At 41.9% G+C, this 25,461-nt stretch overlaps 1 protein-coding gene across 2 annotated transcripts in view; it reads left to right on the top strand.

Moving 5' to 3' along the window:
* Window positions 1–25,461, top strand: part of URB1 (URB1 ribosome biogenesis homolog) — a 76,385-nt gene that overhangs the window by 33,956 nt on the left and 16,968 nt on the right. For both annotated transcript variants that reach the window (XM_054048013.1, XM_054048005.1), the window contains 12 exons: window positions 1,407–1,603; window positions 3,014–3,238; window positions 3,803–3,982; window positions 6,374–7,229; window positions 11,486–11,690; window positions 12,556–12,739; window positions 15,656–15,714; window positions 16,450–16,643; window positions 19,153–19,263; window positions 19,345–19,408; window positions 20,756–20,927; window positions 21,534–21,636. In XM_054048013.1, coding sequence (XP_053903988.1) covers window positions 1,407–1,603; window positions 3,014–3,238; window positions 3,803–3,982; window positions 6,374–7,229; window positions 11,486–11,690; window positions 12,556–12,739; window positions 15,656–15,714; window positions 16,450–16,643; window positions 19,153–19,263; window positions 19,345–19,408; window positions 20,756–20,927; window positions 21,534–21,636 — 2,550 coding nt within the window. The remainder of the gene's footprint in view (window positions 1–1,406; window positions 1,604–3,013; window positions 3,239–3,802; window positions 3,983–6,373; window positions 7,230–11,485; window positions 11,691–12,555; window positions 12,740–15,655; window positions 15,715–16,449; window positions 16,644–19,152; window positions 19,264–19,344; window positions 19,409–20,755; window positions 20,928–21,533; window positions 21,637–25,461) is intronic.

Raw genomic sequence — 25,461 nt, 5'->3', positions numbered from 1 at the left:
GGGAGCCCCTGTAAGCACAATTCTGCTGGGAACCAGGGCGGAGGCAAAGTGCCTCAGCATAGATAGTCCTGGCTTGAGAAGCCTCCAAGATTCTCACAGCATAAACCTTTATTCCCTGTTTCTTTTGTGAGAGAGGAATGCATGCCTTCCTCCCTTGCTCCTGAGATAAGAACATGTACAGAAGTCACCCAAAGGAACTTCCTGGAGTTCCTGTCCTTTTATGCAGTGTAGCCATGTAGGAAGCAATATTGCTCACAATAATTTGTGGCCTTATGGAAAATGTAGAAAACCAAACCTCCTCCTTGCCCCCGACACACACATTTCATTTGGGGGAAGAATTCTGCAAGTTCACATTCTAAAAGCACACTGTTGATGCTTAGTGACGACTATGTTACAATAGCCGTGACTGGGAAAAGGAAGTGCTTAAGTGAAATAGAGCTGAACAGTTTTAAAGGATTGTGTTTGGTATAACAAATAGTGTGAAACTCGCCCATTGAAACCAGTTAGTTGGGACTGGAGAATTGGACCCATGGGGGAGGGAATTAACTTTTTTTTTTAAAGAAAACTTCCATATTAATCCTTGACTGACAACGTTATCTTTTTGGGTGCATTGGGAGCATAAATGACAAAATGGGCTGAACTCTACTCAGACCTGAATTTAGTAAGGTTGAACGGGTATAACTATAGGACAGAACTTGGCAAAATGTGGTTAAATGCTAGACTTAAGATAGAAGTGCTTTTGTTTGTATACAAGTTCAACGAGTTAGAAGTTTTAGGTATAAATTCTGACTGATGCTGCCATGTACGTGAGAAAAGAGGTAGCCATGATGGGTATAATTGTTATGCACAGATCAGGATTCTCTCCCCATGCCCCACCCACAAAGCTGGCATTCGCCAGGCCCTGCACATGGAGAACTGTTGAGTATCCAGAGTGACTAATGGGCCAAGAGCTACGTATTTATACACCGCTTCCCCTCTGATCTGCACACCTGCATGCAGATTATGCCTGTTTCTATGTGCAGCTGTGCTTGGGCCTATGACCAGCCAGAATACGGGTATAATATAACACTGCGAAAAGCACTTAGTTTTGTGTCAGGTTGGGGGTTGAACCCAGTAGCAAGTCTGAGTGTAATCTGGCACCATTTACCTTACTAAGAACTACAGTACGTAGGATTTTCACTAGCACCTCAAGAAATTAGGAGCATAAATCCATTTGACATTCAGTGGGATTTGTGCTCCGTAGGCACTTATGAAAATCCCACGTTGTAGTCTCAAAGTGATTGCTATCTAAATACTGCTCAGGTTAGGTGGGTGTGAATGGTGTTGTGGCTAAAGTTACTGTATGTACTTTCCCAGATTCTTACCAGTGAGAGAACCTGTCTCAAACCTGTTGTTTGCTTTTGTAGGAGGAAGTATAGTGGAGTATCTTGTTGCTGTTTTTACTGATCTCCTTCACAGTCAGAGAGATCCCCTGGCCCTCTGTCTGATGTTTCAGCTCTTCGATAAAGAACTCCAGTCACTGAATGCATCTCAGTATCCTCAGCTCTACCAGTTTAACCAATACTATAGTCTCTGGATACCACAGCAAGCTAAGGAAACCTTGGTAAGGGATGCATAAAATCATTTGATTGCTAGCTTTAGGGTTGCTAAAAGACCAGTGGATTGTAGAAGGCTTTCATTTCCACTGTGCAGTACATCTAGGCTTTTATCTTCCAAACCCGAGTTTAGGCATCCTTGTTTTCTAATGTGTTGCAGAATCTTTGCAGGATTGAAGGGTATTGGAGACTTTTAAATGAGGTGCAAATACTTTTTAGCTGGTGCAGGGTCAAACTGTTAATTGAATCCTTAATTACTTTTACATTAGCAGCAACTTCTTATCAAGTTGCAACAATGATTTATATGCAGAATCACATTTAGCAAGTGGCGGGAAAGTTACTTACATGCACCAGTGGCCTGAGTTTCAAAAAAAGTAAGGAAATGGTTGTAATACCTTGACAATAGCCAGTTTATTATCTATCTGTGGTACTTATGTGGCCCTCACTGCAGTAGTATCTGAGCACGTCACAATCTTTAATGTATTTATCCTCACAAGGCCCCTGGAAGGAAGGGAACTGTCCATTTTACAGATGGGGAGCTGAGGCACAGAGAAACTAAGGGAGTTGCCAAAGGTCACAAAGGAAGTCTTTGGTGGAGCAAGGATGTAAAGCCGGTCTCCAGAGTCCAAGGCTAGTGCCCTAACCATTGGGCAATCTTTCTTCCCCAATGAGAGCATCACCACAGCTCCTATCATGGAGTGAGCAGATCAGCCAAGACCCTGTGAAGGGAGTGCCTGCAATCCCTGTGGTGCCCGCCAGGAGTGCTAGTTTGCTGCAAGTTCAGATCCTGCTAAAAACAGTTTTTGCGTTTTGCTTTTTAAATGGATTTGTTATTTATTTGTTCTGTGTTAGTTATAACTATTTCAGGTGTCATCCTGGTGTGAATAAGTAATGTTTATAACTCTAATTTGTAATTAAGTTTAATTATTTCAGATTCCTTTCAGAGCAGGCAGTAGTAGGCACAAGTGTCCCTTCCCCAAATGGGGAGGCAGGTGGATGAGGAGCATCCCCACAAGGGCAAGGAGAAGAATGGTGGTGGGTGCTCCCCATCTCCTCCCAACAAGAGAGGCTGGTGCAGCAGTGATTGAGGTTGTGCAGGGCTAGATGGGAGCGGGTTAGGAGCACACAGGCCATCCACGATAGAAGCTGCAGCGTTGCTCCCTCAGCCAGCCAGAGAGCATATGAGGGGCACTTCGGCCAGCATTGATCTGTATGCATTGATAACAATACAGCTGTATTGCACTGTGCATTGTGGTTGCAGGGCTGGGCCCTGAGAGCATGGTTCTGTGCTTGGTTACATGCCTTATTCCAATGGGAATTGCCCCAGCCTAGGTCAGAGCACAGTTTGGCCCTAAGAGATTGATATACACATTGTGTCTTTTTTTTCCCCTTCTCCACATTACTTCTGTTTTCAACAGTTGAAACAAACTGAATGCATAAGCAGGGAGCTCATCCTGCCACCAGATTCTTCGTTCCCCTCCTTGCTGAAGATTGCCTTTGAGAGAGGTGGCGCTGTCCTGTTGGAAGATGGTGTCCAGGCAAAGCTGAGAGAGGCAGCTTCCCAGCTCCAACTTCAACAGCTTTTGCTAGCAGTCAGGCACGTGCTGCTGTACCTAAAAACCACAGTGGAGAACTTCGGCAGTGTAAGGAATATGTTCTCTTAACGCTGGGTTTAAGTACAGCACGCTGAAGTGGTGCAAATGCACTTTGGTTGTGTAGCCTCTTCATGTGCACAACCCCCACTGAAGTTAGGGAGCAGCTCAGGAATCCGGCCCAGATTGTAGCAATTGTATCTCTTGTTGTTGAGACTGGCTGCCTTTACAATAGGATTCTTTATGAATGTGTGTGTCATATATACTACAAATGAATTGCAGCTTTCTTTCCATCTCTTGTTGTCTTTATATCACGACTAGATGCCTGTCTGGAGGATATGCTTTAGTTGTGATTAAATTCTTTGGCCTGTGTTACATTAGAAGCAGACTAGATGATCTGATGATTCCTTCTGCCCTTAAAATACATGAATATTGTGTTAGCCTCACAGAGGCTTTGAGCGGGAGCAGGCCCCTATTGTGGGAGCCATTGTATATGGTCCCTGCCCCAAAGAGCTTACAATCTAAGAAGATGTTAATTTAATCCTGTTCTTGCATAGTTTTCGTTCCAGCCTCCTCCACTTTTCTCCTCATCCTCCAGTGTGTTTACGTTCACAGCTCAGTAAAAGTTCTGGTCCTCGCCTTCTCGGTCTCTACATGGACCTACTGAGTAGCCTGCTGTGCCGATGTGATCAGATGAAGTTGTGCAACGAGCAGAAACAAGAAGGGGCCCAAACTGAATCAGATCTCTTTATGGATTTAGAGTCTGTGGCCACAGTGGAGTCTGCAGATGGCAAGGTATAAATAGGCTTGGCAGAATTCAATTTTTATTTATTTATTATATAATTTTAACAGATAATATCAATGTTTATTTTTAAGCATTTTTTCCCAAAATTATGGAGGAGAGAGGGTCATACAAGAATTATTTAATAACAGTAGACGTTGAGATTAAAAAAATTAAAGCTTTATAACCCTTAAAATACAAATTGTCAACATCACATGCCAAAGTATACAAAGTAAATAATGTCAAATCAGACTCTAAGAAGTTCTCAAGCAGCACTTTTTTTACTTTGCCTATCAATGGAAATATATTTTTTTGGTCGGTGTCTGTGTGTTGAAATCAACTTTTAGCAGCAATTACCGATAAAAATCTGATCCTTCCAAGCTTAGGTATAAACCCCTCGGTAGACTCATAATGAATGCTGTCATATTAGTCAGCACAATTAAATTGGACTCTAGGAAGTCTTTCATCAGCTTTGGAGAACTGTTTACTGAGGCAAATCAGACAAATGGCTCTCGGGTGCAAACTATATTATCTAATTGTCATTGGTAGTTGAAATAAACGTTTAGCGTAGAGCATGGAGCTGACCTGTATTCTTACTGATACACACAATGTGATAGAGGCTGAAGAAAGAAAGGGGGCTTCAGTGAATGCTACAGTCTGATGTGGAAGGTGAGGGTTTGACTCTTTATTTGTGTTAGAGTGTTTAATTAGGATTAAAGGTGATGCCTGTCTGATAGGGAAGCATGCAATCACTTGTTGAAGGCCTGTGCAAGATCTGCACACTATGGCCTGGTCTACACTCTGGGGCGGGAGGGGGAGTGTCGATGTAAGATACACAACTTCAGCTATGGGAATACCGTAGCTGAAGTCAACATATCTTATTCCGACTTATTTCCCGTCCTCCCGGTGCGGGATCGATGGCCGCAGCTCCCCTGTTGACTCCGCTACTGCCGCTCGCTCCGGTGGAGTTCCGGACTCGACGGGGAACACGTTCGGGGATCGATCTATCGCGTCTTAACGAGACGCGATATATCGATTCCTGATAAATCAATCGCTACCCGCCGATACGGCGGGTAGTCTGGACATACCCTAAGTGGAAGCACTACTGTAGCTTTCTGTAGGGTGATGGGCGGGATGCAGGTGGGTTATCGCCACATGGATAGTGGGCTTCAGACATAGTGTTTCACAGAGGGGTCTTTGCATCAGGCACAGATAGGTCAATGCAGAGGTGTGCCATTGAAGGAGGTCTGGGAGAGGGACCAACGGATCTATGAGAACGTGCATTCAGTGTCCCTAAACTAGTGGCTCTCAGCCAGGGGTACGCAGAGGTCTTTCGGGGGTACATTAACTCATCTAGATATTTGCCTAGTTTTACAACAGGCTACATAAAAAGCATTAGAAAAGTCAGTAGACACTAAAATTTTGTTCAGATGATGACTTATTTATATGCTCTATATTCTATACACTAAAATGTAAGTACAATATTTATATCCCAATTGATTTATTTTATAATTGTATGGTAAAAATGAGAAAGTAAGCCATTATTCAGTAATAGTGTGCTGTGATGCTTTTGTATTTTTATGTCTGATTTTGTAAGCAAGTCGTTTTTTAGTGAGGTGAAACTTGGGGTAAGCAAGACTGATCAGACTCCTGAAAGGGGTACAGTACTCTGGAAAGGTTGAGAGCCACTGCTCTAACCTACGATACAGGTGTGTGGCTGGGCAGCAGCCTCTATTATTCTAACCCACAGGCTAGAATAGTGGCTATGGAAAGGGCTGCATTGCGGATCTACAGCTCACTTGTGTATGGGGAGAGTGAATGCTATTTCTCCATTCCTTTTAGACCCTGGCTCAAAGCTTCGTTGCCCACGTTTTGTGGAGGGAGGAGTGAATTTTCACCATAGCGTTAGTTTTATCTGATTCCTGGATTCAAGAAGATTAGAATGTCATGTATTTAGTTGATGAAACCTGCGATACCTCCCCTGGGAACGTAGTAAAACTTATGGAAATGTACAAAGTTACATTGTGTGATAAGTTAAAGTGGTGTCTTCTCCCTCACATGATACTCTGACTTAGGACTAAGTCATTCTAATGTCTGTGTAAAATTGTGCCACAGACTTTGAAAGATTCAGTCATGCTTGTCTGAATGAACAAATGGAGGAAGCATTTGGCTTTATCCTAGAAGCAGCAGAATAGAAATTGAGATGAATAACTTGGAGATGTTGTTTAATGTTTTACAATACCATAAACATTGAGAGAAACATAATTGTATGTACCTGTATTTCATTAATTCTTTTGACCAGTAATAGGTTTTTAGGTTTCAGTAAACATGCACTATAGGTAGAAGCAGAGAAATGATTTTAGATTATCTTTTTTGTGGTTTCTTCATCACTGTGTACGTTGCAGATGCTAGAAGATATGCTCATGTTGATCTTCAAACATCCTACACTGGAGATCTGGTTCTTGGCTTTAGAGCAACATTCTCTTCCCCAACACAACTTAAACCCTGTCATGGTGAAGCTTTTGTCAGCTCATGTAAATAATGGCATCCTTCAGTTACTGAAGGTGAGTGCTCCAATGTTGCAAAATATGAAGCACATAGGCATGCTGTCTAAGTATTTTGAAGCCATCACTGAAAGCGTCTTGGAAGAGTTACGTGCTGGAAGAAAAGAAAAGAACCTGGTATCTCCCAAAAAGTCCCAGCAGCTGGAGGCTCTGCAGCAGTTACATGTTTATATGGATGCGGCTCAGTTAAAAGAAGTCACGCTAACCATGCTCCAGCTTCCTGAGGCAAGCCTGACCACTCAAAAATCTGAAAATTCCCCTAAAAAAGAGAGAAATTTAAGCTTTTATGGGAAGACACTGGTGCAGCTCCTCACAGAAAGCTACCAAAGACCGACCATTCAAGGAGAGCTACTGTTATCAACAGAGCACATTAAAGGGATGGGGATTCTGCTATCAACATCAAACAGTGAGGATCTGGAAAAAGTCTTCCTGCATGCTCTCTCTCGAGAGCCCCTGTTTGCCCATGCGGTTGGTGTAGATGTACACGTTTACTGCCTTAACCACATGACTGAAACTTCCCTTGCCATTGTGGCTTTGCTGATCCAGCATTGTAGGACTCATCTGCTGCAGTTTGAGCTGTGGTGTCTGAATTGTGCAACTGGAAAGTACCTAAGGAAAAATATGGACATCTTTCTTCCACTCATCAACGTATATTTGCAGAGTAGAGAGCAGTATGACTTTACACGGCCATCAAAAGGTAAAACCGACAACTGATCAATATTAATGATGTAAATATTATCTGGGGATTTTTAACTATTCTCACCAGAGTGTTCAGATAAAATGACGTGTCTGTCATTGGGTGCATTGGGAAGACCATTTTCAGGGAATGAAAATTTCACTGGCCTAAGGTCTGGGACTTGCTACATTCAGTGCTGGACTAGCCCCCCGAAAGGTACTGTTAGACTTGAGGTCTACTGACAGTTTAGAAGTCCATTATCTTGTGAATCTTTAGTGCTAAAATCAATACTTGTTATCCCTGAAAAGTTGGAATTCTCCACCTTATTAACCAGTTACAAAAATCGCTCTTTTCTGTCTACTCTTATCTGACTCTATGGGTGTTTATCATGTGACCATCACTGACATATCCAGGGCAAGGCACAAGGCACTGAAGTCAAGTCATCAGGCCTCTTTCCATTGCCATCTTTTTAAAATGCAGATAACTTTCCTTCCATGTTGGTTATTAACTGATTGTTCAGCACTTAGGAAATAAAAAGTGCTATCTGCAGCGAATGCTATGAGTATTGTTGCCGATCATGTAAATACAAATTTAAAAAGTGTTTGAAAACATGTAGAATTTGCTGAACTAGGATGGCTCCAAAGGTGTATTGATAGAAAATTACAAAGTAAGTTTTATTGGCCCATTAGCTTAGTGATACTTAGCCTCCTGGCTCTAGAGTTGCATGTGGCTCTTTGGAGCACCGCTGTGGCTCTCACTGAATCCAAAGATTGGTGCACTTCTTGTTCTGCTTAATCTCATGAAGAGCAAGTAAAGTACTGGTAAGCAGGAGCAGGCCTCCTCCTGGCTGGACACAAGAGGCAGCATAGACATGGTATTCTAATCAGAAGATCCAGAGCTCATTCCCTGTTTCTTCAAGGTGACAAGAAGGAGGCAGAGAGGAGAAACTTTCATTGCTCTTACCTCACAGGAATGGGTGGAAATATTGTGCTGAATGGCATAGTAGAATGCTATAAAGTAATCTCGGATTAGTGTCATGAGCAGGGTGGATGAAAATCAAGGACTTTTAAAAAGAAATTTTAAAAAATTAGTTTTCTTTTAAATTTAAATTAAATGCATTTTTGTTTTTAAAAATAAACCTCCTCAAAATTGAATTTGAAATGTAAAGCCTATGTTAAGGTCTAAACTTACTATATCCTCTATTAAAAAATTAAGCAGTGTATGTTTGCTGTCAAAGTTTTAAAGAAAATCAAACCACTGAACTTGTAGAAGCCATTGGCTGAGCACCTGGAACCAGCAATGTTGAAGAGCTAAACCAGCTTTTGACAGCAGTAGTCTCCGCTGCAGGTGCAGAGAGAATATTTTCTTCATTTTGTTCATCTAGTTCAGTTCAATAATTAGTTCATTCAAAGTTAAAAAAGGGATTGGGGGTTGAAAAATCAGGAAAGCTTGTTCTCCTCTTCCAATTTATGAATAAAAACTATGTGTGAGAGGATGAGGTCTACTAGTTCTAAAATCTTAAACAATATGGCGACCAGAAGCAGTCTGTTCAATTCCCAAACTATAGATAATATTAAACTATTCCTTTGTTTAATAATCCAGTTAGTTTTAAATGCAAAACTTGTTTTGATAAACTTAACTTTTTCTCAATATATCCAGCACAGTTAGGGTAATTTTATTTAATGATAAAATAAAAATGAAAACTCTGTTTTTGGCATTTATAAAATTCCAGTTTTGTTTCCTGAACAGAGCTTGACAAAAATCGCAAGTAAAAAATTAATCATCTAGTACATATGAAATTCATCATTCACCAGGCTCTAATATAATACATTGTAAAAATTAATAATATGAATAAATGTATGTTAAGCTATATAGTTGCTTAAATAAATGTGTATACATATAGTGTATTGCCCTCGTTAGCAAAAAGTAATACAAAATTTATTGTAAAAACTAATTTTAGTTGTAAATCAGCATGTAGTAATGGTTACTAACTAATGAGAATCAACTTTTCTTTGGACAAATAACTAAAAAGTACAAATGCAAAACACACTTTAAATTATTTAAATCAAGGTTTCCTGGTTGCTGATTTAAATAATTATTAAAATAATTTATTTAAATCACTTTGAATAAATCAGTCCACCCTAGCCACGAGGTTTCATTGTCATTTTTGCATTGTGGTGTTGCTTCAGTATGTGAGAAATGTGTTTCATGACAAGGCAGTGCAGTGACATTGATCACTCTGATTGTTTTGTGGCTTTCTGCTGTTCTTTTTGATGGCAAAGTGGCCCTGCCCCTCTTTGTGCTCTCATCGCCTGGCAGAGTTAACCTCATAACTCCATCATGTAGTAGCAGTAATTTCCCAAAGGCAACCTAATAAGTTAAATGAAAGCATAACACAAAAATTAATAAGTAGGCTGATGAGTACCATCAATGAGCAGGAATCCCAGCAACAGTTGAGTCATTTGCCTACATCCCGAATGCCACAACATGACCCATAACACTCAATATGCTGTAACTCAGGGGTTCTCACATTCATTGCACTGCGAACCCCTTCTGACACAAGAATTACTACACAACCTCAGGAGGGGGGACTGAAGCATGAGCCCCACTGTACTGAGTGGTGGGTGGGGGCAAAGCCCAAGCCCCATCACCCCATGCTTGCGGGGGCAAAGCAGAAGCCCAAAGGCCCTCCGCCAGGGGCTGACGCCTGTAACCTGAGCCCCGCCCCCCAGGGCTGAGAAGCCCTTGGGCTTCAGCCCCGGGTGGTGGGGCTCAGGCTTCGGTCCTGGGCCCCAACAAGTCTAACGGCAGCCCTGGAGACCCCATTAAAATGGGGTCACTACCCACTTTGGGATGCCAACCCACAGTTTGAGAACCACTGTTCTAGCTCAGTCAGAACATGGACTTCATGCAGGAGCTTTTTAGTGACATTCTGTGGCCTGGGTTTATTCAGGACATTGAACTGGGTGATCACAGTGATCTCTTCTGGACTTAAAATCGATGAATCAGTCTGTCTGCACCATCAATGGAACAGCTGATAATGAAAATCAGAGACATTTTATGATTATTCTTTAGACTATTATTGCAGTAGTGCTTAAAGAGCCACAACCAGGTGGGGCCAAATTGACTCAAATAGAACACTGCCAGCTGCAGTTGCCCCAGGCTCTTCTTGAGCCCTTTACAGCTGGTCAAAGCATAACACTTCTTAAAATCTGCCTAGATCATTATCGGTTCAGTTTAGAATAAACCCTATCTATCTAGTGGTTGGGTGTGAAAAAATTATTTCCAGCTGCAAAGAGAATATTTTATCTGGTGAATGGAATGTTGTAAACGATCCATTTCAACAGAATTTTATCTGTCATGTTTAAAAAAAAAAAAAAAAAAAAAGTTCTAGCCCTGTAGGTGGAAAAATAAATTTTCAAGTATAAATCAATACAGTGATGTCTTCCTGAACCTCACACAGCTCCAGTAGCTCTGCTGCTGCTCCAAGTTTTCCCAATCAACAGCAGAATTAAACTGACAAAAATCTGGTCAGTTTCACCGTGGCATTTCAGAAAATTAGGTGCCGCAGTTAAACTAACGAGGGTCATGCCTGTTTCATTCTTCTACTGATAAGGAAGGTTACAGGCGACAGCAGAGGCCGACACGCTGTATCTGTTGATGGGGAAGGACACCTGTGTCTGGAAGCGGTATAAAATGGTGGAGAATCCTCAGCAGCAGCCAGTAGCGTCTGGGAGGGGTAGAGTAGCAGACCCAGCTGACAGGAGGTTCAAGAAAGGTGTTGCTTGGGGAAGGGCCAGAAGAGGAAGAGAAATCTTTCTCCGTTCCATTACTCAGAGAATGGTGGTAGCTTCAGATTTATCAGACACTTCCTATCTGAGAGCTGAAATGAAAGAAGAAGCCTCTGATCAGAGTCCAGGGTCAGCACTTTGGTAAGAATGTGAGCAGTTACTACTACCTTTGTCTAGCAGATCAGAGCTGGGCTTCTCATCAGGATGTTGCCCCTGTGCCTTGGAGGTCTGTGATATTTGCCTGTAACTACTCATTTTAATCCTCTGTCTAGTAGGTGTTTGAAAGAGATACCAGACACTTTACGGAACATTTGTCTTTCAAACACTTCCTAGATCTGTTACAGTCCCACACAGTGCTTTTTCACAATAGGCCCACAGTCTATGTTCTATCATTCTGTTGAACACATGAAGCAGTTTGAGTTGAGAGCACTGCCAGAGAGCTTACAATGACATCCCTATGTCTCTTTGCACTCTTTCTTCCTACAGTCTCCTCAGCTGTTGTACCTGTCTTGAGAGTAGCTTTGTGGAAAGAACTGTCCAAAAAAATTCTAGATACAGAACCATCGCAAGAACTCACAGCCGTGAAGTTGCAAGTGTTTTCCAAGCTGGTACAGTCTTCAGAAATTGAAGTGCTAACTAATCTAATTGACCAGTTACCTGGAACTCTTGAGAGAGCAGAAAATTATGAGAGGTAGGCAAGTCCTATTTCCAAATTTTGCATTTTAAGTAATGTAATGCCTGGAATTGTCATTTTGTTGCATAAAACATTGTTATCCCTGCTTCAAAGAACGTACTGTCTAAGTGTGATAATATTTTTAAGCTGGGGTGTCCTTTAATGTATGTATATCATGTAAAAATATTTTTAAAAATCTCAAAAGTCCCCCAAAACTTTAAATACAACATTCCTCGTTCATGAAGCTGTACAGTGGTTCAGTGAAATTAAATGTGTGTGTGGGGGCGGGAATATCAGGAATTCAAAGCCTGATGTTTTCTCCATTTAATTTCATTGGTGTGCTTCAGACATAACTTTATAGTACAGCAGAATAAGGCTACAACAGCCTCGCATATCTTGCAGGGAAAGGGAGCCACAGCACAGATACCCATATTAAGTTTTATTTAAAGTTTGTGGAACTTTTGATCCATTTTTAAAGTTAACATTCAATAGCATAATAAACAGAGAGACAAAAAATATTGTAAGGACGTGTGCGTTAAGGTCTGGAAGTACTCAGCTGGGACCAGTACACTTTCACAAGTTCTGTTTTTGGGCAAGTGATCGAAACATTTTCTATCCCTGCTTAAGCTGATGGTGGCTAGGTTTATAACAGATGTGACAGTACTCATCTCTGAGGGAACATGAGGAAAGGACTGGCCATGTAAATTCCTGGGTGACTAACTTATTACATGATTATCATGAGCTTTAGAAGATAGTGATTCTTTGGTCATCTGGGGCTTAGGTGTCCCTATGCATAAAATCAAATGTTTAAAAATGTGTGGAGAAAATCATGGTAAAATTAATACAAACAAAAACATTCTACTAACATTTGAATTTTCTGCAGTTGGATTGTGGCAGATTCCATATCGAGAGCGCTGGAGAACTCTGCTGAGGATTTGCACTCCTGGAAGAAAAGCCTCTTGGCAGCCTGTATAAAGTGGTTAATCACCACATATAACATCAGTAAAGACCAAGAAAACAACCAAGGAACAGAGAGTTCCATGCTGTTGAGACTAGAAGAGTTATTGGTGAGACTCCTTTCCATTTGCTTTAATCTAAATCTTGATTGTATGGACTTTTCTTTATTGTGCTTTTCTATTTCTGTATTATGTAAATGAAGTTGTTGCGCTTGTCTTGGTTTCTTTGGTATTTTGTGTGCAACTTGTACAGTTTGTAACTGGCCTTGCAAGATCCTAATGCAAAACCATTTTGGGTCCTGTTGGGAGAGGTGCTGGACACTTGCAATTACCATTGAAGTTAGTGGGATTTTGAGATGCTCAGTGCCTTTCAAGATCAGTCCCTGACGGTATTTTTTTTTTTTAAAAAGAGAGAGAGAAAGAAAATGCTGTAAAAGTAGAAATGTTCTTACAAAGTACATGAATCTGCTCCCACTGAAGTCAACGACAGTCATCCAGTTGACTTCAGTGGCAGCAAGGTCAATGCCATTAGTTCCTAATCATGTATACCTTATGCATCTCAAATTTTCTTTAGGTGTGTAAGGGATACAGGATCAGGTCCTAAGTAAAAGCAAAAGATGCTTTTACAGAAGCTGGGCTAACTGCCCCTCTTGGTTTCTTTGTGTGCACTCCCTCTCAGGCATCACCTGTCTCTTGGGGTGTAAATAACAATTCTCCCACTTTCAGACAGGACCCTGATACTAACGGTGATTACCTCAGCAGATCTGATTTGTGGTCAGCACCTGCAGCACACTTCTGTCTAGGAGCTATGACCCATGCTATCCTTTGACTGGACAGCTTTATAAAGCAAAGTATTGTTTATTTAGAACTGAAACATTTCAGAGAAAAAGATCTTAAAACAAGAAGTAAACCACATGTATATCTAGCTTACCAGGTACCTATCCAACTTCCACTTGGGATCCTGGTAGCCCTAAGCTTCCTAGAGACACCCCCAGAGCCCTCAGGTCAAATAGCATAATTTGCTCTCTTAGCCCTCAAACCAGTTCTTCTCTATACTTCAGGGACAGAGTCTTGAAATCCTGTTTCATTTTTGTCCTCCTCCCCTTTGCAGGCACCATGTCACTTTTTTTAACTGTTAGCTACCAGCGCTGGCAAAACAAGACTTGTGACTTAGTTGGAAGTAGGTTGTAGCTTTCCCCATTGTCTTTCAAGTGTGTGCTGGAATGTTCTTATCCAGGAGCTATTGTCTTCGTCCTAGAGACAGCTCCCATTGACTTAAAGCAATGCAGGTGTGTAATAAACATTCCACTAACCCAGCATAGTTCTATACTGTATCTGTTTGACTGTCACACATGGCATTCATAAAATTATTACATACCCACTCCATGTCCACTGTAGATCCTAAAGATTTCCACAGCTGATCTACAGATAAACTCAGATGTACTGTATCCTTGTAATGTTCTGTTATCTAAATTGACTAAAGATCCCTCCTCACCCTGCAAAATGAAGTGTTATTTCATATCAGTAGTAAAGGTGGGTGCTGCATTATAGTGGTGGGCTTCTGTTCTAAGGAAGTCAGAATTGCTGCTGTCTCATGTTAGCCAATGTGATTTGGATTATGCTTCTGTTTGTAGGGCCCAGTTATATTGCAAGTATTGTAATGTCTCCCCTATTCCTTCTTGCTGAGCTGTAAAAAATTAAGGGCCCAATTCTAAGAGGTGATGAACAGCCTTGAATCCCACCCATCAGCAGGAAAGGAGAGCACCTGGCACCTCACAGCATCAGCCCTTTATTCGTTTGAATCCCAGGGAGAAGGAATAGGTGAGAGGAGGTTCTGATACTTGCAATGTAATTAGGCAAGGAAACATATCACTTAAAACAAAAGGTGTGATTAGTATTTGAAGTGCTGCGGTATGAAAATTCCTTTGCAGCTGAAGATGGAATACCCTGTAGTCTTCCTCCTCCACCCCTGACAGTGAGTTTCTTTCTGTGGGAAGTTGGCTGCAGATGCCATGTTGTCCCAACTTCATATCTGTAATTTTGCTCTAAAAATGTTTTGCTTTTTTACATTATTGCATTTCTCACGGAAATAGTCCTGGGCCTGATAAAGTGTCTTTGAAATTTTGTGTTTATCTAAAATAACAGCATAGGCCAGGGGTCGGCAACGTTTGGCACGCGGCTCGCCAGGGTAAGCACCCTGGCGGGCCGGGCCAGTTTTATTTACCTGCTGACGCAGCAGGTTCGGCCGATCGCGGCCCCCACTGGCCGCGATTCGCCATCCCGGGCCAATGGGGGCAGCGAGAAGCCGCGGCCAGCACATCGCTCGCCCACGCCGCTTCTCACCGCCCCCATTGGCCCGGGACGGCGAACTGCGGCGAGTGGGGGCTGCGATCGTCTGAACCTGCCGCGTCAGCAGGTAAATAAAACTGGTCCGGCCCGCCAGGGTGCTTACCCTGGCGAGCCGCATGCCGAACGTTGCCAACCCCTGGCATAGGTTATGTCTACACTAGCACTTTTGTCTGTAAAACTTTTGTTGGTCAACGGTGTGAAAAAAACACACCCCTGACCAACAAAAGTTTCACCAACAAAAGTGCTGGTGTGTATAGCACTATGTTGGCAGGAAACGCTCTCCTGCTGATATAGCTACCGCCACTCGTTAGGGGTGGTTTAATTATGCCGGCAGTAGAGCTCTCTCCCACCAGCATAGAGTGGCTACACAGGAGACCTTACAGTGGCACAGCTGTGCCGCTGTAAGATCTGTAGAGTAGACATAGCCTTAGACCATTGCTTGAGAAACATGGGAAGACCAGAGAGTACCAAGTAGTAAAAAAGGGATTAAGGCTTGACATGAGCCGAACAGTTGTATTTTGCTTTTGGTACTTTTTAAACCCTTGAAACAGGTTGGACTCTGCTATCATGGCTCCAAAGTGTTCAACAGAAAATGGGGATCTTGATGTTCTATGGAAACTTTGCTCTGCTTCATAATGAATGTTACATATCACTACTTGTTGTTTACTACTCCCACAGCATTTTGTTAATGAAGTGGTTCCGGCTGACTGGCACAGTCTTGTGAAGATGGGACTTAAGTAAGTAATTTTGTATTGCTGTTGAGATGAAGCAAAGATGGGATAGGCACTCTGTAATGTTCACTGGGCCATATCCTATCAGTTATGGCCCAGTCCTACAGTGTACTAAGCACATCCTAAAAGGTACTAAGTGCCCTCAACTTCTACAGAAATCAGTGGGACTTGAGGATGCCAGTCACTTTTTAGGATTAGCACCATAGATAGGCACAATCTCCATTCACTTCAGTACAACTCCATTGACTTCATGTACAACTGAGGCCAGACTTGGCCTTCAGTTAGTGTAGTGTAGCAAATTACTGGAACTGCTCCTACTTTCTTACTACTAGTGTAACTCATGATTTTTAATTAAAGATATTCCCAGTTTACTCTGGTATGAAGTCAGGATCAGGCACTTTTCCTTTACCAATGAAAAAGAGAGATGAGAAGAAATAAATATTTGGGGGGAGGCTTAGCTTATATGGAGATAGTAATCCCTCAGCCCCACATTTCTATCAAATGAAGGTTTTAATATAAAATTTGTGAAATGCTAACCGTTAATAAAGCCTGTACAGCTGATAGCTGTTCTGACTATGAATAGGCCTTTCTTCTGAAGTTTAAGATGTGGTTAGTTCACAAACTGAATGAAAAACTGGCCTATGTTTTTTTTATTTGCTTTCTATACTATGTTTCACTACTTTGAATAGCAAATTTGCCTTTGGTTGAAATCTGAGTTTTCTTTGATCCTTGTTTTTGAAGGTATCGCTACAGAGATCATGGATTTTTGAAAACTCTTAATGCTGCTGTGCAATTGTTGTACACAAAAGAGAGCCCTCTTAGTCAGAGATTAGTCAAGCTCTCCATGCTTTACACGATGATCACGCAGCACTCTTTATTTTTGTCAACCATGCTGAGGTCAAGAGAAGAAGATAACATGAAGATTCAGACAAGAGGTATCTCTCTCTTTTCTTCAGCTATATATAGTAATACTGTCTTGTCAGTTTTGTTTTCCATCCATCCAGTTACCTACCCATCTACATATTTACCAAGCTATTAAAATAACTCCCAAATTGTTATTAGCATTTCATTTCAAAGCCTGCCTTCTCTTTTCTACTTGAATTTAAAGGTTGTATTTTTCCTCACGAATGCCAGTTTTAAACATTAATATCTTACTGCTGAAGACTTGGGTGAAATCCTGGCTTCACTGGAGTCATTGGAAGTTTGCCATTGATTTCAGTAGGGCCAGAATTTTGTCCTTGATGAAGATTAGATCAAGAAGGTAGAAATATTATTTGGCCAAGTATTTATTTAAAAATGTGCATACATAAGAGACATTAATTTTAAAATAGGTATTTGTGTTGAGATAGAGCAGTGGTTCCCAAAGTTTAACAACCCGCAAACCCCTTTCACTAAAATGTCAAGTCTTGTGAACCCCCTCCTAAAAATGAATATTTACAGGGATTTTTTCCCTTATCTCAGCATAAATTATAAAAGCAGTGATCTTGGAAATATAAAATTTGTTTTTATGACATGCTTATTACACACTATATATTATTATTTATCATTACAGTATTTTTATTACATTTATGAAAACGGCAACACTCTTCCAAGATCTCACTTTTGTAGCTTGTATCAATTTTGATTAAGCTTGTTATAAGACAAGGCTCCTATCAGTGATGCCAGTAGAAAAAAAGGGTGCGGGGGCAAAGCCTCCGTGCACCCTGGGACCTGGGGGGGGGGCACCTCTGGAAAAGTGGGGGGGCCCGCGGGGGCCTCCGGAAAAAAAGGGGAGGGACCCATGGGGGGGCAGGGTGCACGCTGACATGGGGCTGGCACGTGACTCATTTGCGACACCCCCTCCCCCCCGTACTGGTGCCTCTGGCTCCTATGTTTCATCAAGGAGTATCAGATGTGGAACAGCATGAAGGTATTTAAGAGGCCAACTCAAAGAGTTCTTCCTACACAAGCATTCAGGTCTTGAGCAGTCCAGGCAAACAACACACGTTACAACAAAACTTAAACTTGTTGTTCTTAATAATTTAAAAACAACACTAGCAGCCTATTTATTTTTAAAAACGGCCAAAAATATCCACCTCCCTTTCTATTTGTATAAGGAGTCTTGCAGTTTAAATCTCCTCAGTGTGATAGATATGCTTGCTTTGATCTGCTTAGCTCTTGGAAGTCTCCGGGCTGCTGGGGTCCCTATGGACAGTTCTGTCCACCATTAGGGAATTTTTTTCCGAGAATCCCCTGTAATGTTTCATGAACTCCCAGAGGTTCACGAACCCCAATTTGGGAACCACTGACATAGAGGATTTAATATTGCTCTTTGCTAATTGTATTTCAAATTTTAATTTCTTAGCTTGTGTATTTGATAGAACAATCCTCCTATGAGGAATCGAGTTCAGTCCTAACCTGAAAGAGGCAGCAAGGTCTAATGATAGAGTATTGGGCTGGGAGTCAGGAGACCTGGGTTCTGTTCTTGGCATTGCAACTGAGTTGCTCTATGACCTTGGGCAAATCACTTACCTGCTCTGCACTTCAGTTTCTCCAGCTTAAAATGGGGATAATATTTAGCTGCCCTTTATAAAGCACTTTGAGATAAATTTATAAAAATTGCTATTTATGAGATGATGATGAAATTCTAAGTGAAACAGTTTGATGACAAATTTATACTGCCAACACCGATAGTCATGAGCAAAATCTAGGCAAACTCTAAGGCTTTTAAATGCCTGACAAGATGAGAGAGCTCCAGTGACGCAGTAGGAGGAAGGGATTGCTTATATTTTTCATGAAAGTATATCCGTTATTTCATGCATTTGTCAGTTGGACCATATTTCCATAGGACAAGGAGAACAGGCTCTTTCAAAGAAGCTAGCCTCAGTAATTCAGAAGTTTACTGTCATGAGTTCATTCATCTTTACCTCTGTCTTTTTCTAACTCTAATGAAGAGGTTGTCGCTGTTTTGCTTTGATTTATGATGTGGCATGGCAGGTAGGGGAGAAACTAAGGGCTTTTGGCTCAGGCGATGGAGTGCAACTCAAAACGTGGGTTCAATTCCCAGCTTTGCCACAGACTTCCTGTTTGTCCTGGGGCAAGTTTGTCCATAATTTATTTGGGCATTAGCTCCCCATCTGTAAAAAGGGAATGGTAACACTTCTGTATGTCACAGGATAAATTCACTAACATTTGTTATGCAATCAGATCCTACAGTGATGGGGTCTATGTAAATCCCTAGATAGGATGGTAAATACCAAGCTGGCTTCTAGAAAGGTTGTTCCAGTTGAAACTATTGTATCATATCTGGACTACAGCACTGATAGAGAAATGTTTTGCCCATGTCGTGTCACAAGTGTAAAATATTAATGCAAAATCTTAGGGTGTTTGTTTAAATGTTCTCTCTCTGGCTACCATCTGATAGAGAATGCAAAAACTAAAAATACAGTTTCGTGTTTGTTTCAGAGGCATTAGTGGATGTATTGTCAACGATAGTGAAACTCAATCCCTCAGTCTGTGAGAGCAGCCACTTTGCTGTGTTACTAGGATCCTATGGTGCAACGCTGAGTGGTGTTGGTAAGTCTATTGGAGTGTTAAAGATATTTTCCATTGGATCTATTTTCAAAATGCTTAATGTATGTCTTACTGATTTTTTAGATCAGAAAATTTTACTGCTTCTTCAGTTATATGAGAAGAATGATCTAAGTCTTATAAACTTTAGGTAAGTTGATTGACGCCTTTCGTTTTGCTAGCATATGTGCCATATAAGCAATCTGAAAGTTAATATACGCCTGGCACCTTATTTTTGAATTGAGGACCAAAACTCAGAATGGGAATTAAATTGATGTTGGTGCAAGATGCTGGATTAATAGAACTTGGGCACTATTCACAGAGCAGGTGCAGAACAGACAGCAGCTTTTCAGCTCCCCCTCGTGCCACTTCACTGGGGTAGAGAAGACCACATTGCGGGGTGAAAGGATTGCTTTTTCTCCCAGTTATTTTAGTCCTTGGTCTGCTGCTCAGCCAGCCCACTTTGCAGTTAGCACTTTTAATGGCTCTGCTGCCTTTAGCATTTTGCTGCTTATTCATTCTGTTTATTTTAAATGCACCTTTCCATCATTTCACCTGTATAAGTATTGCTAACAAAGTGCATACAAAGTACAAATTCAACCTATGTCCAGCCCCCTCGCCTCCCGTCACCAACAAAACTACACTTGTAGTGCTACAGCGGCACAGCTGCAACACTTCAGCATAGACACTACCTGTGCTGACAGGAGGGGCTCTCCTGTCGCTGTGGTTACTCCGCCTCTCTGAGACAGGTGGCGGCTACGTCGATGTGAAGAATTGTTCTGTCAACCTAGTGCTGTCTACACAGAGGGGTTAGGTTGGTTTAACGACATCACTCAGGGTGGTGGATTTTTCACCCTCCTGAGCGACCTATCTGGGTCAGCCTAACATTTTAGTGTAGATCAGACCAAAGACTCTCCTTTTTCTCACCCATTCAACCCCATCCCACCCATGGAAAAGCCTCTGGGAACAGATAAGCCTTGTCGCCTGTCCTGAGGGTCAGCATATTTGAACTCTGGTGAAGTAAGGACAGAAGTTAATTCCAGAGTCAAGGACCCTGCCACTAGTCTCCTCCTGCCTCTCTGCTGCTGTTTAGGGGGTCATAGAGGCATTTTGGTGCTGGCTTGAAAAACTAATTAAACTTCAAGACCTTCTGAGGTTTGTATAGTTTGATCAAGTCTTGGTCAGTGTGTGAGGAGGTGGTGGTGGTAGGCACTGACATTGTCAATAAATCATTCTCCTGAGGCGTGTACAGACTTTGATTTGTTGGCTAAAGGGACACCATCAGCCTGAATTTCGAAAGCCTTTGAGAAAGGATGAGAAAGATGTTGCCAGGGAAACAGATTCTAGTTTCAAGTTCCCACAGGATAATAAGCACAAGTGAGGGGAAATTTTAAATACTAATTTATATCCTTTTATAAATTGAATCCATCTCTATAATTGCCTTTCTCTCCATGCTAATTATCTGTTAACTAAGGGCTTACTTTTAACAATATTTAAGGATACTGTTATGGGGACCAGCAGCTGTGGAACATCACAAGACTTGCAAGAGTCTGGGGAAGTCACTATGGCAGCAGCCAAGCATGGAGGAAATGTTGTGTTTGCTAGATAAAGAGAAGATGATGAAGACTATCCTACATTTCCCTCAACATCGCCGTCTCCTGCCACCAGAGGTGCTTTGGATCAACTATTAATTATTCTCTTTTGATGTGGAAAAGCCCCTTTCCTTTTAGTAATTGATTAATCGTGCTGTTGTTAATGTGATATAGTCCATTGTTTGCATTCAGAAATACGTAACAGGATGGCTAAGATAAATTAGCTGGTATCACTTCACAGAACATGTTTTTACTGTTCTATTTCCAACTGAACCAGTATTTTTTTTTTCCAGATTAATTGCAGTCTGGGACCACATCTTGCCTGTAATTAAAGCTGTGCAATACCACTGAATTTAATGAGGTTGCCAAAATATAACAGAGATCAGAATTTGGCATCTAGTGACTCACCACGTTTGACTGTCTAAACCACGTCTGTGCATCGGTACAGTTGCACTGGGTTCTGTAGTTTAGTCTCTCGTATAGTCTGCTCCTATTGGTCAAGGACAAACATGCTGGAACCATGGCAGCAATAGCCATATTTAAACACAGCAGTGGTTAAGCATGATTCTACACCTAATATTTCAGGGCTTTAATGTGAGCGGCCATGATGATATTGTAAGGGCAGTTTGAAATGAAGCCGGTTTAAATTCAAGTAGTATCTCTCTATTTTGGGTTTTGTTTCAGGAAGGACAAGTGCCATTGTATAGAGATAAAAGTGAGAAGGATCTTGATGATCTCTATGACCCCTGTTTTCTACTTCAGCTCTTCAGTGAATTGACCAGACCAGGTAATGTATATATTCATCTCACATTTTAGGCCAAACTGTCAGGAACTGCAAGCATGCATCTGAAGGAAGAATTCAATATTATTACAAAGAAAGAGTTTACACCATTTTTGACAGGAGAGAGATTATGATATTTGCGTTATTTACCCAGTCTATTGTGGTGTTTAATAATTTTCAGAGTAATTAGAAAAGATTTTTAAAAAGCTCTAGAGCCAGTGAAGCAATTTCCTAAATAGTCCATAGTTTCTGTAGTTAGTTTTAGCGGCATTCCAGTTCTCACACGTACAGTGATGGGGGCTTGGGGGGCATACAAGAGATATACATAGAATTCTAGTTTGAGGCCATGATCCTGCAAGCTGCTCTATATATGCAAACCCATGTGCCCATGTCTGGCCCCTATGAAATAAGGGGCTGGAGGGAGGGGTAAGAAAGGCAAAAATGCAGTTGGGAGAAATCATTGCTGCTGTGGTGAGGATATGGAGGAAGGGCTGCCTGTGGGCTTGTAGTGGGAAGATTTTAAATTGTAACCTGAAGTGGCTTGGCAAAAGGACATAAGAGGCAAACCAGCCTTGATACTCTCTGGTCAGAGGGCCAAATTGTGTAAAGTCACTATGCCCAACCTAAGGGGCACGAGTGAAAGAGCTAGAGATGGTCAGTGGAGAATTCCCCAATCTAAGAGAGCTCTTCACTGATGTAAAGCTGGTGTAGATGGCAGAGGTGTCTCCTGTGTCAACCATTGTGCTCCGTTCCCCCCATCTCAGCATAAAGCAGAGCATGGCCGGGGTGAAATGGTAGGGCACATGGTGGAACAGATCTCCACTATGCCCAGTTCTCCACTGGCGTAAGATAGAGCTGTTCCAGTACAGCTCTAATTTGCACCAGGGCCGCGCGGCTGAGAATCAGGGAACAACAGCCCGTCAGCCCCCTTCTTCACTGCCCCTAAGAGCAGAGTTTGGCCTGGGTGGAGAATCTGCACCATTGTGTTGAAGGAAGCTCTCCATCTTTAAAATGGCAGTCAGCTTTTTGGGGAGCTAGTTCCTCAGCTGGTGTGAGCTCTATTGACCTCAGTGTAACTGCACCAGTTTACAGCTACTTAAGGTTCGTCCCTTTATGTGTTTATGTGTGAGAGCATCTAATATTCAAATCAAACAAAAGTGGCTGAGAGTTCACAGAAAAGCAGGTGTATGATGTGAAAAGAAAGAGAACTATCCATAAACTAAGCTATGGTTGGGTATAAATAACAAGTAATCACCACCAGTCACCTCCTGCTTAGCACTGGCACCTCTCGGTGTGCATGATTTGTGAGTTAGAATCTATTATGTGTTTACTTGTTAGTTATGTTGTGGTCCACCATTAAGTGTAACTTTGGCCAAGTAATTCATCAGCAGTGGTGGTGTTTTAAAAAAACCTCATCATCGTGTTATGTCTGTGTTCCCAAGTCAATGGAAAGTTTTGATTATATCTCTGTGTGTGCTGGTAACCACTTGCTCAATATTGCTTTTCTAATTTAATATGACACAATTTCCCTGTACACCCAACTGCTATACTTGCAGACGAGGCTCTGTGTCTGTTTATAAAATGTTTAAAGATCAAAGTGAGACATTTATCACAGCGAATTTACCAACCACCTCTCTCCCATGTCCATCATGATGTTCTTTTCTGGGTAAACTTTGGATTGCTACAGCTGGCTTTTGTTTGCTATAGCAATAACATCTTCTCAAACAAACGGCAAGCTGATAATATAATTGCTTTGAAAGGTAGAATAAAAAGTGCAGATGAAGAGAAAGGAAATATAAACTGGAGTAATACAGTACCTGTGTAGGTGGGAACGGAGGGGAAAGGAGGTGCTGTTTTAAGTTGGTGTTACAAATTGACCAATATGCTTTTGACAGTAATAATAACATAGTCTGTCATCCTGTGTATATTTAAAAAAAAAATTAAGCTATAGAAATTCAGGATGCCCCTTGTGTTCTAACAGGATCAGTGTTAGATGGCCTAGTGTTTTTGGCTGTTATTGACTAAAGGTGGGATTTGAAAAGTGCCTGTCCCAAGTCCAAATATGTTCCTAAGTCACTTAAGCCACTTTTGAAAATCTCACCCCTACTATTCTGTGCCTGCTCCTTGCACTTGCTGTACAGCATCATGTGTACAGATGTTATATAGTTCATCGGTACATAATTATAAACATACAAATGATTACTGCTTGCTGAGTAAAGGCCTTGAATTGTGCAAATACCCAGTTCTCTCTAACTTTAGATCTGATAAGCATCTAATCAAAAGCTTTCCGACTGTGGTTCCCAAGGTTCTTTAAACAAACTGGATGTCAAACATACATTTAACTTTTTTTTTCAATAGCTTATTTCACATCAATTATTTGATTGCTGTTTCCAAGGGCAGCTTGGTTGACAATGTTTCCATGCCATGCGTGCAGTGGAAGAGAAGTTTCTAGATAAATCCTCCTCTGAGTTACATAGATTATACCCTTGAAATAAGGAAATAGGATTTTATTATGGGACATGAACATGGGAAATTATCATTTGTTGTTCATATACGACAGAAGTGCCCAGAGACTCCACTTGGAATTGGGGCCCCATTGTGCTAGGCTACTCACAGGAATATAGTGAGGCACAGTTCCTACTCTAAAGAGCTTCTGGCCTCGCATTTGCACTTCAGGCAAGAACTCTGGATCAGCCACTTCTAAGGGGGGGATAGAGAAACCTTCACAGACTGGTAGGCATCAGTTCATTCTTCTGGAGTGTGTGTGTGTGTGTGTGTGTGTGTGTGTGTGTGTAAGTAAGTGTGTAAGTAAGTAAGTAACACACCAGGAAAAGTTCCTTTCCTTGAGCTGTTCTGGCACCCTGCAACCCAGCCCGAGTAAGGGCAGCACATAGCCACCGTACCCCAGGAAGAGGGCAGAGAACAGACTGTGAGTGAGAATCCAGCAGGGAAGGAAGTGCTGCCAGCTATCTTCTGGTGCCCCTGGTGCTGCAGGAGAATGGGGAAGAGCCATAGGTCCTCCAACTTCCTCCCAACCTATGCGAGAGCAACCTGGCCACAGCTGCTGTTCCTGCCCTGCACAGACTCTGGCGATGTGGACATCCCATGCAGAGGAGTTAGGGGGGCTCTTTATGCTCCCCTGCACAGCTGTGCATCCAGGCGCATGACTGAGCCGCTTATGAGAGGGAAGACTGAGGCATTTTGAGTACTACCAATTCAATATGATGGATCTAACTTAGCCAGGAGGCTCGTGGGGAAATGTACAGGAATCGTTAGTGCTGAGAACAGCTGTTGACTCTCTCCAGCAGATGGTTTTGAAATGCATTTCCAGTGGTGCTGTTGCGCAGGTTGTCACTCCGTCATGTGGAATAGAGCTGGCCATTGTGCAGTGTGGGGAGGGGAAGATTCTACATTGGCTGTCCCTCCTTCAGCAGAGCTATAAGTGGAACATGCCAGCCGAGAGACGGAGATAGGTGTTATGTTAGCTGAGGAGGGAATGACCACAGCTGTTGGGATGGGGATATAGATAATCTGTGATTTTGGGGGGCGACGAGGAGAAATTGCCATGACAAATATAAACCTTCAGTGATCAAAGGGCTAGGAATGTACTCAGACATCTTGGTGTAGGGGGAGCAGAGCTGGAAAACATTCACTAAAGCTTTCGTAGGATGTTGCCACTAAGTAAAGAACATTTGTTATTCAGCTGGAAAAAAAAATACTCCTATGCTGCTGTTTCTCCTTGAAGACTAGCATAGACAACAAGGAGTGTTTACATCAAGTTGGTGTGGCATTAGGAGTGAATAGAAATGCCACCACTTTTTCAAAACCTCA

This window comes from Malaclemys terrapin, chromosome 1, assembly GCF_027887155.1.
Source record: "Malaclemys terrapin pileata isolate rMalTer1 chromosome 1, rMalTer1.hap1, whole genome shotgun sequence".
NCBI classification, from domain to species: Eukaryota; Metazoa; Chordata; order Testudines; family Emydidae; genus Malaclemys; species Malaclemys terrapin.
The sequence above is the reverse complement of the archived record's forward strand: the minus strand, read 5'-3'. Positions and strand labels throughout refer to the sequence as shown.